This window comes from Porites lutea, chromosome 3 (genome assembly GCF_958299795.1).
Source record: "Porites lutea chromosome 3, jaPorLute2.1, whole genome shotgun sequence".
Taxonomy (NCBI): Eukaryota; Metazoa; Cnidaria; class Anthozoa; order Scleractinia; family Poritidae; genus Porites; species Porites lutea.
The window spans coordinates 40,933,077-40,948,012 of NC_133203.1; the positions used below are offsets into that span (position 1 = coordinate 40,933,077).

Genomic DNA, 14,936 nt, shown 5'->3' on the forward strand with positions numbered 1-14,936 from the left:
CTCAGATAAATGAATTTTTGAAAAACGGCATAAAGCAATAACGCAATAGATATTCAGGGTATATTTTAGTGGATACTTCTAATTCTTTTTTGCAAAATACATTTCTTAATTTCTTAACTCGAGCTACAGTGAATGTAAGACAAGTGTTAACAGCGTTTTTAATCCTACAACTACGCCTACAACTAGCTCAGTAGAGTAAGGCATGCAAAAATGTGAACGCTAGTTCTTCATCAGCCTCATCGTCAGTATATACTACGCCCAAGAGTATAAAGGGTAATGTAAGCTAATGTACAAAATACAGGCTTTCAAAACCATTGATAACAAAGTTGTTCTTGAAAAAAAAAATTATAAAAGCGCCTGGCCTAGAATTGGCCTCAAATCCCTTGAAACGCGAAGAAAACTAAGCCCCCTATGATGTACAAAATTATTCACGAACTCGTTGACTTGAATATATAGCGAGTTTGGCGTCGCTCGCTCGGAGGAACTGGAGGTGTATCGGTGAATAGTGCAGGATATTCATTAATTGAGTAGCCAATCAGAGCGCTCGAAAAACACTATCCACTGTTTTAATATGACTAAACATAATTATTTGCAATTCTCCAAGAAAACACGAACAAGTAACAGTCATGAGTATAAATTCCAGACACCCTTTGGCTCTTAGTCCGCCCTTAAATTCTCCTTTTTCCCGAGGACCTCTAGGGAGAGGAATCAGCTCCCAGCTGTGGTAGTGTTGTCCCCATTGCTTTCAGTGTTCAACGAGAAAGCGACTACATTTTTAAACAACAATTCAAACTAGCCTAGTCAATAATATGTCTTTTTATTTAATTTTTTAACAGTTAGTGTGATGCCTCGCCTGCTTTACTAACTTAATAAAGGTAAAGGTAAGGGTAAAAAGGCGATTTTCCTTTAGAGTTCGTCCTCATGCCAGTCAAGCGTGTCACGTGACTGCGTCAGCGTGACCAGTCACGTGACATTTTTGACTCCTAAAAATATAACAAATTCCTTTGTTATACTTAACAGTGGGTCAGGTACCATTTTTTAAAGATTTTTACCAAAAAAATATGAAGTAAATGGTGATTCAGCCTTCAGCCTTGTTTTCATGCTGGACTTTAGGATGAGTGACAAAAACACGCCGTTTACTCAAAGCCTACACCACAAATTATTCACTCTTGTTTGCCTACTCCACGCCAGCGAGCCTGGTATAGGCCTGCTTGGATTATCATCATTATATTGTAATAGTGCTAAGAAATACCTTCCCGGAGTTTATTGTGATCTACTTTACACAACGAAATATTAGGCTTTAATCAGGAGGTCTTGTTCTACCATAACCCGGTATCAAACCTTTTCTGACCCGTGAATTGAAGGAAACAACAATTTTCCGACCTCGGCAACTGGACTACTTGCCAGATTGCAAATCCAGCGCTCTAACCACTCGGCCACGTTGCCTCCACGCGGCCTCCAGAAAGTAAATGTCAGCCCTGCATATCTCAGGGGATTATGTATCTATAATCTTCGTCGTAGGGATACTCACAACTTTTGCTTTGATTTGAACATTCCAAAATTCAAGCTTTACAAGCAAAGGCAGATAACGCCATGGGGAGAAACTCATCACAAAGAGGGGAAAGTGAACACGAAAATAAAAGAAATTCTGAGGATAAATACTTTAATGAAAGATGATAACTGTGCAGGTAATGCCGATGAAAATGATGTTCCCACATCCGAGTTCATTTCAACGAGACAGATGTTTTCTTCTAATCAGACGGCAAAATGGAACACAGTTGGCAGACAAAATGTAGAAAAACATGTTGGCAATGTCTTCAAACCACAACTTCTAGAAATGAAACTCAATTGGATTCATATTATAACTAGTAGTAAGTGCGTTTAAATGCATACCTTTACGTTCGGAATTACGGTCTTTTTCACATCCTGATGCCTTTCGCAAGGGCTAACCTTTTTTGAGTAATAAACAGTTTCCGAGAAAAATCCTTCGAAAAATGTAACGTTACATTTCGAAGGACTAGTTAACCTTACTGTTATTTTTGTCATTTTTTCTAACTCTACCTTACTCTAAGACACTTTTTTATTGTCCATTAATGCGTACAGTCTATAGCGCGTGTATTTATGGACAGTAAGTCTAGGCAGAATGTTCGCGCGTTTCACACGCGGGAATCTATACATTTCGCGCTCTTATGTCTTTATGACTCAGTAACGAGAGGGAATCCAACTGGTTTGAGCTCTAACTCTACTTTGACTGTAATAAAACTACTGTCAACAATTCATGAATACCCTAACAATTTTGAAAGTGGTTTCTCACGCCCGGTTCAAAGGTCGCAGCATATGTGCCGAATCTAATGTAAATGAGACTGTGAGAACAATAGATTTTCCTCATTAGCATTAAAGTCGGTACATGTCGATACGTCGGACGTTTGAACCTGGCCTTAGTTGCTACAGGTACGTAAGGTTCATACGAGTGCGAAGTAGATAAATGTACGGACTAATTTATTTAAAAATGGTTCTTAATGATAAGGCACCAATTCCTTGCTTAAACAGCGTCTAAACGTATTCTTCTAAGATTAAACTTTGACTATCTATAAGCAGCGAGTATATTGAAATAAAAAATAAAGTTTAAAGGTTCAATTCCCTGAAGGATTCTGGTAAATAGTATGTAGCCGGGAAACCGTAAGCTTCAATGAGTAAGTTTGCAAGTTCGGAGTCATCCTTTTTTTCTTTGGTTCTTTGCGAAGAAACCATCTTCGACTCGAGATACTCCTCAATCTCCAATTCTTCATTCAAGTGAGCTAACTCAGCAGCATTCTTTCCATCGGTTGTGACGATATTAACGTCAGCGTCGAGATCAACAAGTGTTTTCACGATTTTCAGATTACCATGGATCGCTGCCATGTGCAGGGGAGTGAACCCTTCAGCGTCCTGGGCGTTGACATTCACCCCGGACTTAACCAAAAGATCGATTATCTCCGGTTCGTTGTTTTTTTTGCTTGCAGTATGAAGAACGGTCACACCAGGTATTTCTTTAAACTTAAAGTCACCCTCCTTAAGTATCTTGTCAGTGGTGCCTTCTGGAGGATCCTTTCCCCACCCACCCCCAAGAACATCTCCAAAATCTGCCACGTGAAGACTGCCTCCATTCGTTCGCTTCAGAAATAAACCCAGTAAATGTTTCTTCACAAGGACACGGTGCCAAGCTGCTCTACCTCTGTCTTGCCCTCGAATTAGGTAAATTCTGTCGGCAGAGTTTTCCTTGTATCCAATAGTTACATCAGCCTCGTTTTCAATCAAAAGTTTGATGAGCTGCTTTTGTTTGTTCTTTATACCAAGAAAAAGAGGGGTTCTTCCTTCTTTGTTTCGAAGGTTGACGTTGCTTCCCTTTTGAACCAGAAGCTTGGTAATATCAAAAAATCCTTTGCTGACAGCTGTGTGCAGTGGTGAATTGCCATCAGCACTGGCGATATTAACATCAGCTCCATGATCCAAAAGCAAGTTCACTGCCATGAAGTTGTTCCAATGAGCACATAAGATCAAAGGTGTAACTTTGTCACCGGCTCTTTGAGCATTAACGTTAGCACCAAGGTCGATCAGGGTCTCAATAAACTCACCAGAAGATGAAAGACTTGCCCACAACAAAGGTGTGCGATTGCGCAATGCAGGAGTGTTTATATCCAGGCCATCATTTAATACAAGCTCTACTGCCTTCTCCGCATCATTACCGTGTCCACACTGGTGCAGCTCTGACAGTGTATTGACTTTATCCACTGTCTCTCGGTAAAGGCTTTCAATTTTGTGATGACCAGACCTTTTGGTTTCCAGATTTGCCAGAGTATCAGCAACTGCTGAAATTCCCATTTGTGTTTCAAGGTTATCGAGTAGTACAAACGCCTTGGAAACAACGTTATAGTTTTCTTCAAAGACCGCCGCCGTGAGCAAGTTAAATCCCGATCGAGTATCCACACGCAAGAATGCCTTCTCCGCAAGTGACTTTAAACTTAACTGCAAGCAAGAAGTTAAAACGAGTCAGTGTACTTACCTAGAATCTGAATCTAACTGAGGTGATAAAAATAAAGCACATATAATTTATCGTTCATCGAAATTCAGTAGTAGTAAAATGAAAATTGAACATTTAAAGAACACAACCGACGCGCTTGGGATACATCAACATCCATCGTCAGGTTACTAAAGTTCACAAAATTGTAATCATACATAAAGATAGCCAACAAAAGATGATAATTGCAAAAGGTGATCATTATAGAGCCGTAATTTTACTTGGAGCGTGAAACAGACACTAACAAATAGTGCGTAGTATTCTACTACCTATTTCAGGGTTCGAGTAAAATCACTCTGACTAACTAATTACAATTAATTATCATAGTTTTATGTAATTAACTTTGCTAATACAACTCAAAAGGTGGATGGAAATCAAGATAAATGACAGAGAACATAAAAATAAGAGTCTTCAAGTAAATTAAATCGTAATCACATTCAACATTATGATCCATAAAGTTAGTTATCAAACTTTATATAAGGTCACAATTATGTGAACTGGCGATGAATACCGATTCATCCGAAACACGTTGTATTCTTTAAATAATGCTTAAATTACCCTTTCATCCATACTGTACCTAAAATCGAGTAGAGTATCACATTGTAAATCTAGTTTCTTTCAGAAATTAGTCGGAGTGTGCACCGATTTATCCACTTTTTTGTAGTACTGATTTGTAAAGCAGCGCGCTGCTATCCTCCTTTTTTGGCTCCTGGAATGTCCTTGAAGGAACAATTTACACCCTCGAGCGCGCTCACTTGTCCAGATTTCTTGCTGTTAGTGCTCCTTTCTCGCAACGAGAGTTTTAAAAACCGACACAACAACCAGTAAATTTATTACTATTCACCCAGTAAACAAAAATCGAAAAAAAGGGCAATTATTACCTGCCACTCTAAAAGAATAACTTTCATGATAATGAAACAATAAATTCACTGAATGATATCTGCAAGTGCGTCATTTCTCTGGCCAGTTTGCTATTTTCAAACTCTTGATGGCTTCTATCCCTAATCATTTTACTTTACGTGTTGTAAATGTGTAAATGTAAATATCATATTATCTACTCCCCTCAGGGCTTGGGGAACTTTGCCAGACTGCTTAAGGTGCAGTTTACAAGTAATGAAGGAATGAGTAGTAATGCCCCCATACATGAGTGTGAAAGTGAGATAGACCGCTACACCGGGCTCTTCGTGCCCTACTCTTAACGAAGAGTGTGTGGGTTCTTTAACGTCCCACAGATTTTTATTACATGTGCAAGGGCTTGTGATACGGGGCCCGCGGTTTATCGTCCTTATCCGACAAGACTAGAAAGTCAAACCGTTTGCAGATGTTATTACAAAAGCAGCACTTTCTCCTCAGTTATTTAAAGACCCTGAGTGTTTGGTCCGGCCAGGGTTTGAGCCTACGGCCTCCCGCTCAGCAGACCAGCGCTTATCCCACTGAGGTAACCGGGCGGCGGTGTTGAATCAGCTCGTTTTCATTCACCGAAAGCCAGGCACACCCTTAAAGTTTATATCATACCGGTTGTTGGTAACTTGGCCTTGCATTACCGTTCATGAGTAACTGCACTATGGAGTAGTGATTGTGGCGTTCCGCTTTTTGCAGAGGGGTACGTTGAAACTAGAAAAAGTGGTGCAAATTGTAATTTGTTATCCTGGTTGTATTACTGATTTATAACTTAAAACACGCAACACCTAAAAGGAGCGCCATTATATTAAACAACAAAGGCAATCTAATATTTTAAAAGGAAGGCGAGTTAGGTTTCCTTATGTAAAACCAGATTACCATTAAAAGTATTTCACTCTTGTCAAAATTAATCGCCAATTTCAAATTCAATTGTGTTTTATTTCATTATCTTGTTGTTGTTGTTTTGCACTTTAGGGCTTCAACTCTTTCAGTTTTTTTTTTTGTATAATTTTCATGCACTAAAAGAGAAGAATATGACTAAAATTAGAGATGCAACACGAGGTTACAAAAACCTAAGCTTTTATAACACGCAAATTTCACATTGTTATGGGTTTAAGAGATCTTAAATTTGAATTAATGAATCCTAAATCTTACTTTCGTACCTTACAGAACCACGGTTAATTAAAAACAAGCCTCTTTATTCAAGGTAAGAAATGTTTAACCATCGACTGAACTCACTCTGTCTTCAGCGTTAACGTTCGCACCCCTTTCTAACAACAGTTTGACAACAGATTCCTGTCCATACCAACAGGCAAGATGAAGAGGTGTCAGAGAAAACTAACGAAAAGATAAACAGAGCAAGTGAAGAAGGTTATAAAAGGGAACTAACAAAATTATTGGACATTGTTGGACTCAGTTTCCCAGTAAGCTTGAGACTATCTTACACCCTTTTTTATTTGAATTCTTGAAATTCTTTCAAAGGTCAACCCAAAGGTAAACGCCTCTCTTACAAATCAATTTTGAAACAGAACTTTACAGCTTATATCCCAAAACGCAACAATTGTTGAAGAATTAAAGATAAGTTTCCTTAAGAAAAAGGCTAGGAACTCGACCCAACTAACTCCAATATCGAGCGAAGAAAAGCTAGGCGTCGGGTTGCGAACAGAAAATCATACAATTACAGGATTATGCTAAAGCAGCTTAGACCAGCTTAGGTCCATATTACCCTTAAATTCTTTACCTGATAACCAAAAACACTAAAATAAAACCTGATCTCTTTGATCCACATCTTCACCATTGTCAAGAAGCATTTTGACCGTCTCGCATTGTCCACTAATTGCAGCCTTGTGCAGAGGGCGTCTTGACGCCTGTTTTTATTTAGAAGGTGAATAAAGATCCATCAGTCTACATATCTTAGGGGATGTTCACATGGTACCGGAATAACTTCATTCCGCAACAAGTTCATGCCATCTACATATATTTCTTTGCATCTGTTCACATGATACCGAGAAGAAATTTTGTTCCCGTACAAGTCATTCCGGAATGAGTTCAGTCCGGTCCTCAATCCGAATGGAACTTTCGTTTGGGTATGATGTAAAGTGAAATCATATAAACTAAGAACACACTTCGTTGCGGATTGAAACTCGCAAATCGTGTAGTCTGGGACGAGTGGTGCATGCGTATCTTATCTAGTGCGACTAAACATGGCGAAATTGAACGCCATAGGCTGAGACTTTCGATTTTAACATGTGAATGTAGTACGATGTTCATTCTGGAACGAACCTTATTCCGGAATAAAAGTTATTCCGGTATCATATACACAGCCCCTTACAATAATTGATTGCATTAATTTATGTTATAGCTGATAACCGCCTCTTCCAGGCCTAAATCATGTCAAGAGAAGAAGCCTAAATTAAATAAAAATAGGTACTGTTTTTTTAAGGTTCTCTTTCATTATCTCTATGCCTTGTAATGGCAAAAACGATTAACGTGAAGTGATGGCTTTTCACGCGGGGAAGTTCGACATTTCTGCAAAGCCGAGGTTTATAAATTCGCGCCCGCACAGCACGTGCCTTGAGCGTGGACTCGTATTTCTAGTTCAAGCGTGACCTCGAATTTAGATTTTAAAAAAAACAAAAACAAAACAAAAATGGCCAGTCCTCTAATCCCGACTTTTTCCCAGCCTCATGCAGCCAGCATTCACCATAGTCAATTTCTATCCATTTCGATAACTTAACTATCTGTACCTTTACAACACTGTAAAAAGTCCTCTAGGCGTCCTACTGTACTTTACTGTGTGCAGTAAATTAAATAACAATGTTGCGGCTCATACTAAAAAAATAAACCCGCGCTCTGATTTATGAGCAACTCGTTAATAATACGGAACATCTAAATCTTTTGCGGATTGAAGTTTCACATTTGTTTTCCCTTCAGAGAATGGACAACGAGAGCACACTACACTAAATACCACGGAACTTACTTTTGCGTTCTCGGCTCTCTCCATATGGGTTAGCACCTGTTTCTTGTCCTAGGATGAAAAATAAAATAATTCACCGTTTTTTCTTTACTGGCCTTAATATCTTGGCTAATAACCAGCTGGCACTGACCAAATTTAGAAAATGAACGCAACATACCATCGATACGATGCTATGTTGCCTCAGTATACCTCAATATACAATCACAACCTCGTCTCCAGCGGTGAGACAGCCTAGCTGTTTATTCATGCGTAAAATTAAAAATGAAAATAACAAAATAAATATATAAATAGCGAAAAAGCTCATAGCTATCCGAGGACGAAAAAGCCGGACTTCTGACTAAAACTGAACAGAACAAACGCAAAACTGATACGAAAAAATAGTAAATAAAAAGTTGTTCATTAAAAAACAGTTACTGTAACAAACAATCCCACCTTAAGAACATCTGAGCTTGTGCCGATCCGTAACGAATCATCTTTTTCTTGATCTGATTCAGTTGAGGGTGAAAAGTTAGTGCTGCTTGCTAACACACAATGAGATAAAGCTAGTTATCTCCACACTTTTGTTATTAATGCCTATACTATCATTTTAGTTTGCTTCATGTATTTTCATTAATCTTTCAGTTAATAAGTACAGGCTGTTTCAGAATTGTAATCACAAACTCAGAAGCATCTGCCTTATTCTCACTAAAACACTAGGCCCCCAAAAATAAAACTCTCCACAACGGCCACCAAACCCTGTATCTTTTCACCCTGTGAAGAATGAATAAGTGACGAAGGTACCCCCGTCGATTTCGACTCACTCTAAGCAAATGGTAAAAAATCAATTTATTGTAGATTAATCTGCCACTTAAAATGTCACAAGGCTCTCAAACTTACACGATTTTTCCGTTAGAATCTTCCTGCAAATCTGGTAGTTTTCATCTTCAATAGTTGTCTTTAACCTGACAGTCTCCAAGTTCAACTTCTTCTTTATGTCATGGGTCACAAGGTATCTCTCAGCAATTTCATTAAGGTAACCAGACTGATAGTCACCCCACAAATGTTCAAGGCTTTCTAGGGTGGAGCATCGAAATTTTATTTCCAGAGAACCCACACCCACGGATTCCAAGGCCAAGTTGTACGTCTTGCGTATATGTTCAATCAGAGCAGATACCCCTTCAGGAGTTGCAACTTTGCGATGCTTGACATACACTTGTATCTGACGTGATAGAATTTCATGGACTATTTCTTCCTGTTCATTACTCAGGTCCTGGTAACAGTGCCTGATTACGATGTCTGGAAGCAGAAACAACACCACTGAGGAATGTATCAATCCCATTCGGGTCTAGTAAAACGCTAAAATCCAGAAACACTCTATCATAAAAAACACCTCTGTGAAATCTACCCCACCCTTCCAATTAGTGGGCAGTAGCAAGAAAAATATCCACACCTGGGTCACCGCAGCATCCTGAAAGTTTACGCTTACGGCTATTTTGAGACTGAGAGTCTGTATTTCTGGATGTTCTAGTTTGATGCCCTGATGCAGCATCAACTGTCCTTTCAGCGTTACTACCAAGGGAAGTTTGGAAAACACGCTGCTCGTCAGAGAGTGATTCTGTTCTTGGGTTGTTGTTTTCTTCCACAGAGGACCCTGTGAAAACAGAGATTTCGATATAACAGCAACTTCGTTAAACTTATCATAGGAAATCAGGTTCATGTTCGATGAAAAAATATCTTTGCGATACACATTTCAATTTAAGGCCTAGCTCAAAACAAGGATAAGTTCGTTGTGGGAAATTTTTGAAAAATGTTAAAGCTAATCATCTCTTCTATAATGTTGCCGCTTTTAAACGCCTGTCAACTCATCTATTCAGGGACGCTCTCAGTAGAATAATATCATTTTATTGTTTAGCTTCTTGTACTAGTATATACAAATTCATGAACATTTAATATTCATGCTTTTAATTTTGCGTACATTGTGAGCAACATGCGCACCAATAAATAATTATCATCACCATCGTTATTATTATTATTACTAATATTATTATTATTAGTAGTAGTAGTAGTGGTAGTGGTAGTGGTAGTGGTAGTGGTAGTGGTAGTGGTAGTGGTAGTAGTAGTAGTAGTAGTAGTTTGTAATTTTCACACGTAGGTATTTCAAATGAAGCTGCAATACCACTGCTTTAAGCCAATCAAATTTCAGAAATTTCTCATGTAGTAGTACAATTATTATTATTATTATTATTATTATTATTATTATTATTATTATTATTATTATTATTATTATTCTAGATATCGATTACTTTCAGCTCGATTTTGGCACTTAAAGAAGGTAATTTGGAATCATGGCGTAATTCTGACATGTCATGACGATATTTAACCAGACTTAATGGACATTTTAAGTAGTGGTACATGCGTACATTCTTTATGCGGCTGTTGTTCAAGCCTTCACGCTCGAGCATCCATCGGCGACTTTTCCGAGATAAGATCCACGGACCACGTTACCCGACACGAAAATCACGAGGAATAATTAGGCCCTAGACGAATACAATTTACATGTACTTCCAAAGATTTATTATCACTGTGAAAGATACATTCACTCGCTGTCCATTTTAGGAATGTGTATGGTTATACGACCACCTTTTGAGTGTTCTGGACAGCTTATTTCAACGCGCTTTATATACCTTCCATTTAAAAAAATTCAGTGATAATTATTAACTTCAAAAAAGGGTATAACCTCAGTTGCTCAAAGTACTTTTCAGCGACCTGCAGCCAAGAGCTGGGAGGTCGATTAAGAGAAGTTTAGACCATCGCTGTACAACAATAAGTTATAACGAACTACATCATTACTACATGTTCCCGTCCTACAATAAACCAGTATTCTAGTGCAATCATACCATAAACCATTTTCCACATCCTCTCCACGAGCGCTTCACATTGTTCATTCTAATTGAACGTCACTCCATAAGAAGTTCTCAATGCTTTAATCTCCTCCAGCCGCATTCGATGCCTGGTACGAACAGCTTCAATTGATTTTGCCCATTCTGCAGGATCATCTGAATGTACAATGCATGAATGGCCATGAAGAATGTTCTCTAATGCTTTGGCAAATCCTGACCTACTGCCTACAAGAATGGGTAAACCTGCAGACAAAGCCTCGAGGGTAACAAGACCAAATCCCTCTGATTTTGATGGCATAATGGCAAGATCAACTTCGCAGAGCAAATCTTTTATACTATCTCTGTTTTGTATAAATGTTCTAACAATCAGTTGCTCTTTAGCGATGCCGCAATGCAGAAGTCTTTCTCTAACTTCTTCTTGCTCTTGCTTTCCTTGAGGGGCACCAACAAAGATCAGTTGATAAGGTTTCTTTTCCAACCGTGGGTCAGTAAATGCTTTGGCAGCAATGCTGTACCCTTTAAGCTCAAAATCTTCCTTATCGCCACGACCAAAAATTAACACTTTAAAATCTGCATTGTTATTGACATCTTGTTCCAAATCCCCAAATTCCCTTTCAAAAAGTCCTGGAGTAAATGAAAGCACATCCATTTCTTTTTTGTAGCGTTGTAAATATGAGGAGTAAAATTCTGTCAGTCGGAGTCCAACAGGCATGACAAGATCTGCACGCTTACAAAGGTCAACTTCGACTTGATGTTTTCTTTCGCCTTTAGAAGTAGGATTAATGTAGTCTTTGAATTTGCCAAGGTCTTCTGGGGCAGTATGTACCACTTGTACCCATTTACAATTCTTAAATTCCGCACAATTTCGTATTCCTTGGACTTGCCGGCCAAGTTTCTTACCATGCCCAATGATGACATCGATGCCGAGGTCTTTAGGTGGGAAGCTTAACCAGTCAAGGGGATCATACCCTGTTTGTTCCTTTGCTTCAACAATGGCAATTTCATAGCTTCCAGCTTCTCTTTTCTCATTATCTTTACAAACTCCCTCGGGAACTAACAATGTCACTTCCACTTTGGGATGTTTTGAAAGGTAAATTGCAAGTTCTCTGTTTAATGTTGACAAGCCACCTTCTGAGGAATTCCACTCACTTCCCAGAAGGGTAACTTTAAGTACTGACCTGGCAGAAAAACTGTCACTTAGACCTGGTTCTACTTGTGAAGTGCTTGAGGTGGCGATCTGAGGACAATTTTCAGCCTGCAAAAGACAGATTAAATCACCATCAAAAGCTAACTGAGCCCAAATTTTATTACCTTCATATAATTTATTGTTTGCTGAGAAGTTTCACTGCACCGTATTATACCTGTCGAATGGTTTATCCAGTAATGAAGATTCTCAGTTTCTTGGGCTCTCTTGGAATCATGACCGTCTCAAAGTCTTAAATTTTGAAACAATGGTTTTAAATATCTCGTAGTCGTGAACCTAGCGTACGTGTATTTTAACTATCGTATGTCTAACAAAATCCTAACCACCTTGTGGTCCAACATGATGACCAGCCAGATCAAAATACGTCTCCTATTTACCAACCTACGCCCCTATTATGCCTACTCTGAGTCCAGGCTCTAAGTTCAAACAAGAACAAAAGAAATGCTGTGTTTTTTTAATGTCTAAGTTTAAAGGGAAAAAACTATTAAGTAAACATTTCTTTCTAAATCTTGTGTGGTTACTAAATATATGGTATAAAAAGAAGAATAATTGATAGCTTTTGACAGGCTTAACGTACTGTGTCGCTACTTGATTTCTGTTTTTCAAATTCCAGTTCTTGATCAGAAGAGGCTGCCATGAGGGATGACTGAAAGCAAAAAACAAACAAACATTAACTTTATTAATAAGAAATTGTAACTGAGTATCTACAGAAAAAGGTTCTCATGTAAAAGATATTAAAGACAGCCTTAAAGTAAGACCTGTTTTGATATTTCAGTGGCTCATCTTATAAGTAGAGCAACATAAATTGACTAGATTTTGGGTTGCTCCAATAAAGAGTTCTATTGATGCATTTGTAGCTGGGCTAAGCTTTTACAATCGCTGTTTGGTATCAGCATGGTGTCATGGACAGGAATAGTGAATGGTCATTTGTCCAAAGGGTTATTACCGGGTTAGAACTGAAAAACAAGAGGCTGTGAAGATTAACAAAATATGAAATAAATAATTTCAAATGTCTGCGGTAAGATTTAAAATAAATATACATAGATAATTTTGTCATGTCACTGTCACTCAGGTTTGTTAGGTCATCAACTAGAAAATAATTTAAAAGGAAGTGACAGCTTTTTTAATGTAAATGGTTGACGATTTGGATGAAATGGTAATCCACTTCACTACAAGTAAAAGAACCTGCTAGTGGTTACTGGTAATGTAAAGAAGGATATTAACACTTTAATAATGGGTTCTGCTAAATAAGTTATAAGGTCAGGTGGGGCTTTTATCCAAAATAATAATCATTAGTATTCTCTTACATTAAAAAATGTTGTCACTCTGTCAAAATATTCCCATCCATAATTTTACTGCTTTTTGGTTCTACCAAACTTTGCCTTAAATTTGTACTTTTTAATGCAGCTGCGTGCATGTCACTAATCCTTAGGATTATAAGCAACTATAGTAAAGGAGCTCAGATGAAAGTGTAGAGATCACTTTGTTCATGGCAACAAAATGACTATGTGTGCCATTTCTACAAAAAAAAGCAACTACACAGGGGGAGGGGGGAGGTGAACTATGTCCACTTACAAAACAAGTATAGGAAGGAAGATTTTCAGAACATAATTTATTTCAAATTAAGGAAAAAACAGAACGATACTATAATAAAAATTGAAAAAATTGAGCGACTGTTCTTGGGTCTTATCTTTTAACAGATTTATTATTGGTGAAAGAATGAAAGATGGTAAATGTTAAGCTCAGTGAAACAAAATTAATATGAAAATTAATTAATCAGCATGTCACCAGCATGTGACAAAGAAAAAATCTCAGTGTCTGACAGGATTCAAACCTATGACCTCCCAAACACCAGGCGGGCACTCTAGAACTCCATAGCTCAAGTGAATAGAGCGTCCGCCCAGTGTTTTGGAGGTCATAGGTTCGAATCCTCTTGGGACTCAGATTTTTTCTTTGTCCCACGCTAGTGACATTCTGATTAATTAATTTTCACATTTGTTTCACTGAGCTTAAAATTCCCATCTTTCAGTCTTTCACCCCACTGAGTGCGACATCGACATTGCTGATCCTTGCAGTATGCAGAACACGTGTCAAATATGAACCTAGTATATATAATGGCCTCACTCTTCATGAGTTCTCCGTAGCTCAAGTGGATAAAGCACCCACCGACAAAGAAACAAAGAAGACTCCCAACTAGCGACCAAAGACAAACCACAGTTGCCTGCATGCACAGGCAATTAGCCAAAGAGTTGAACGGAGGTCTACATGGGGGTCAAAAACAAATCTCAGTGCTAGCAGTTAAGGCTAGGGCAACCCTTAAATAGCCACATACTTCCCACTTATAAGCAGACATTTAAGGATAACTTGTTCCAAAATATAAATCAAGTTCATGGTTCCTTCAGTTTGCATTGTCAAGGAACACGTTTTGAAAATTCCAAAACAATAGTTTAATATGTTGAATTCAGAAGTTACTTATTGTATTGGGAAGCTCTCTTAGTGGACACTGACTCATAAACGAATGGCTTGACTTTTACTTAGTAAACCAGCTTTCTAAAGTAAGCAGTAAGCAGTAAGCAGTATACAAGATCAAATGCTGCAATTGACAGGCTTCTTACATTGGTAAAACTGGCAGAAACCTAAGCATGCGACTGACTGAACACTAACGAGCGACAAGGAATGGTGATGTCAACAATCACATTGTTGTCGAGCACCATTTAAAGACAAAACATCAAATTGACTGGGACTCTGCATCATGTATAACGTATTCTACAGACTACTATCAACATCTTACTTTAGAAAGCTGGTTTACTAACTTAGAAAAAATGCCAATGAATTGTAGCCAACAGTTACCAGTGCCGTACAAACGACTTATTGACAAGATCAAGCAAAACTAACTACGAGAGAATGACTGGAGAACTG

The 14,936-nt window shown here is 38.3% G+C and overlaps 2 protein-coding genes across 2 annotated transcripts; both read right to left on the reverse strand.

Moving 5' to 3' along the window:
- Nucleotides 1-2,482: 2,482 nt before the first annotated feature.
- Nucleotides 2,483-8,392, reverse strand: LOC140929746 (uncharacterized). The gene is made up of 6 exons (XM_073379460.1): nucleotides 8,367-8,392; nucleotides 7,938-7,985; nucleotides 6,727-6,825; nucleotides 6,197-6,295; nucleotides 5,573-5,671; nucleotides 2,483-4,005 (listed from the first exon to the last, which is right to left on the reverse strand). Exons 2-6 carry the CDS (start codon nucleotides 7,959-7,961, stop codon nucleotides 2,626-2,628), a joined length of 1,701 nt encoding a protein of 566 aa, XP_073235561.1. The 5' UTR covers nucleotides 7,962-7,985; nucleotides 8,367-8,392; the 3' UTR covers nucleotides 2,483-2,625.
- A 1,148-nt stretch (nucleotides 8,393-9,540) lies between these two features.
- Nucleotides 9,541-12,358, reverse strand: LOC140932301 (D-inositol 3-phosphate glycosyltransferase-like). Its single transcript, XM_073381922.1, has 3 exons — nucleotides 12,341-12,358; nucleotides 10,811-12,068; nucleotides 9,541-9,564 (listed from the first exon to the last, which is right to left on the reverse strand). Exons 1-2 carry the CDS (start codon nucleotides 12,356-12,358, stop codon nucleotides 10,860-10,862), a joined length of 1,227 nt encoding a protein of 408 aa, XP_073238023.1. The 3' UTR covers nucleotides 9,541-9,564; nucleotides 10,811-10,859.
- Between the last annotated feature and the right edge of the window lie 2,578 nt (nucleotides 12,359-14,936).

Excerpts from the sequence above, each read along its gene's own strand:
- LOC140929746 (XM_073379460.1), bottom strand. The coding sequence starts at position 7,961 with ATGGAGAGAGCCGAGAACGCAAAA. Across the intron at positions 6,826-7,937 it reads AGAGAGCCGAGAACGCAAAA|GCGTCAAGACGCCCTCTGCA; the intron begins GTAAGTTCCGTG and ends AAATAAAAACAG. Across the intron at positions 4,006-5,572 it reads GGCCAAGTTACCAACAACCG|TTAAGTTTAAAGTCACTTGC; the intron begins GTATGATATAAA and ends TCTTGCTTGCAG.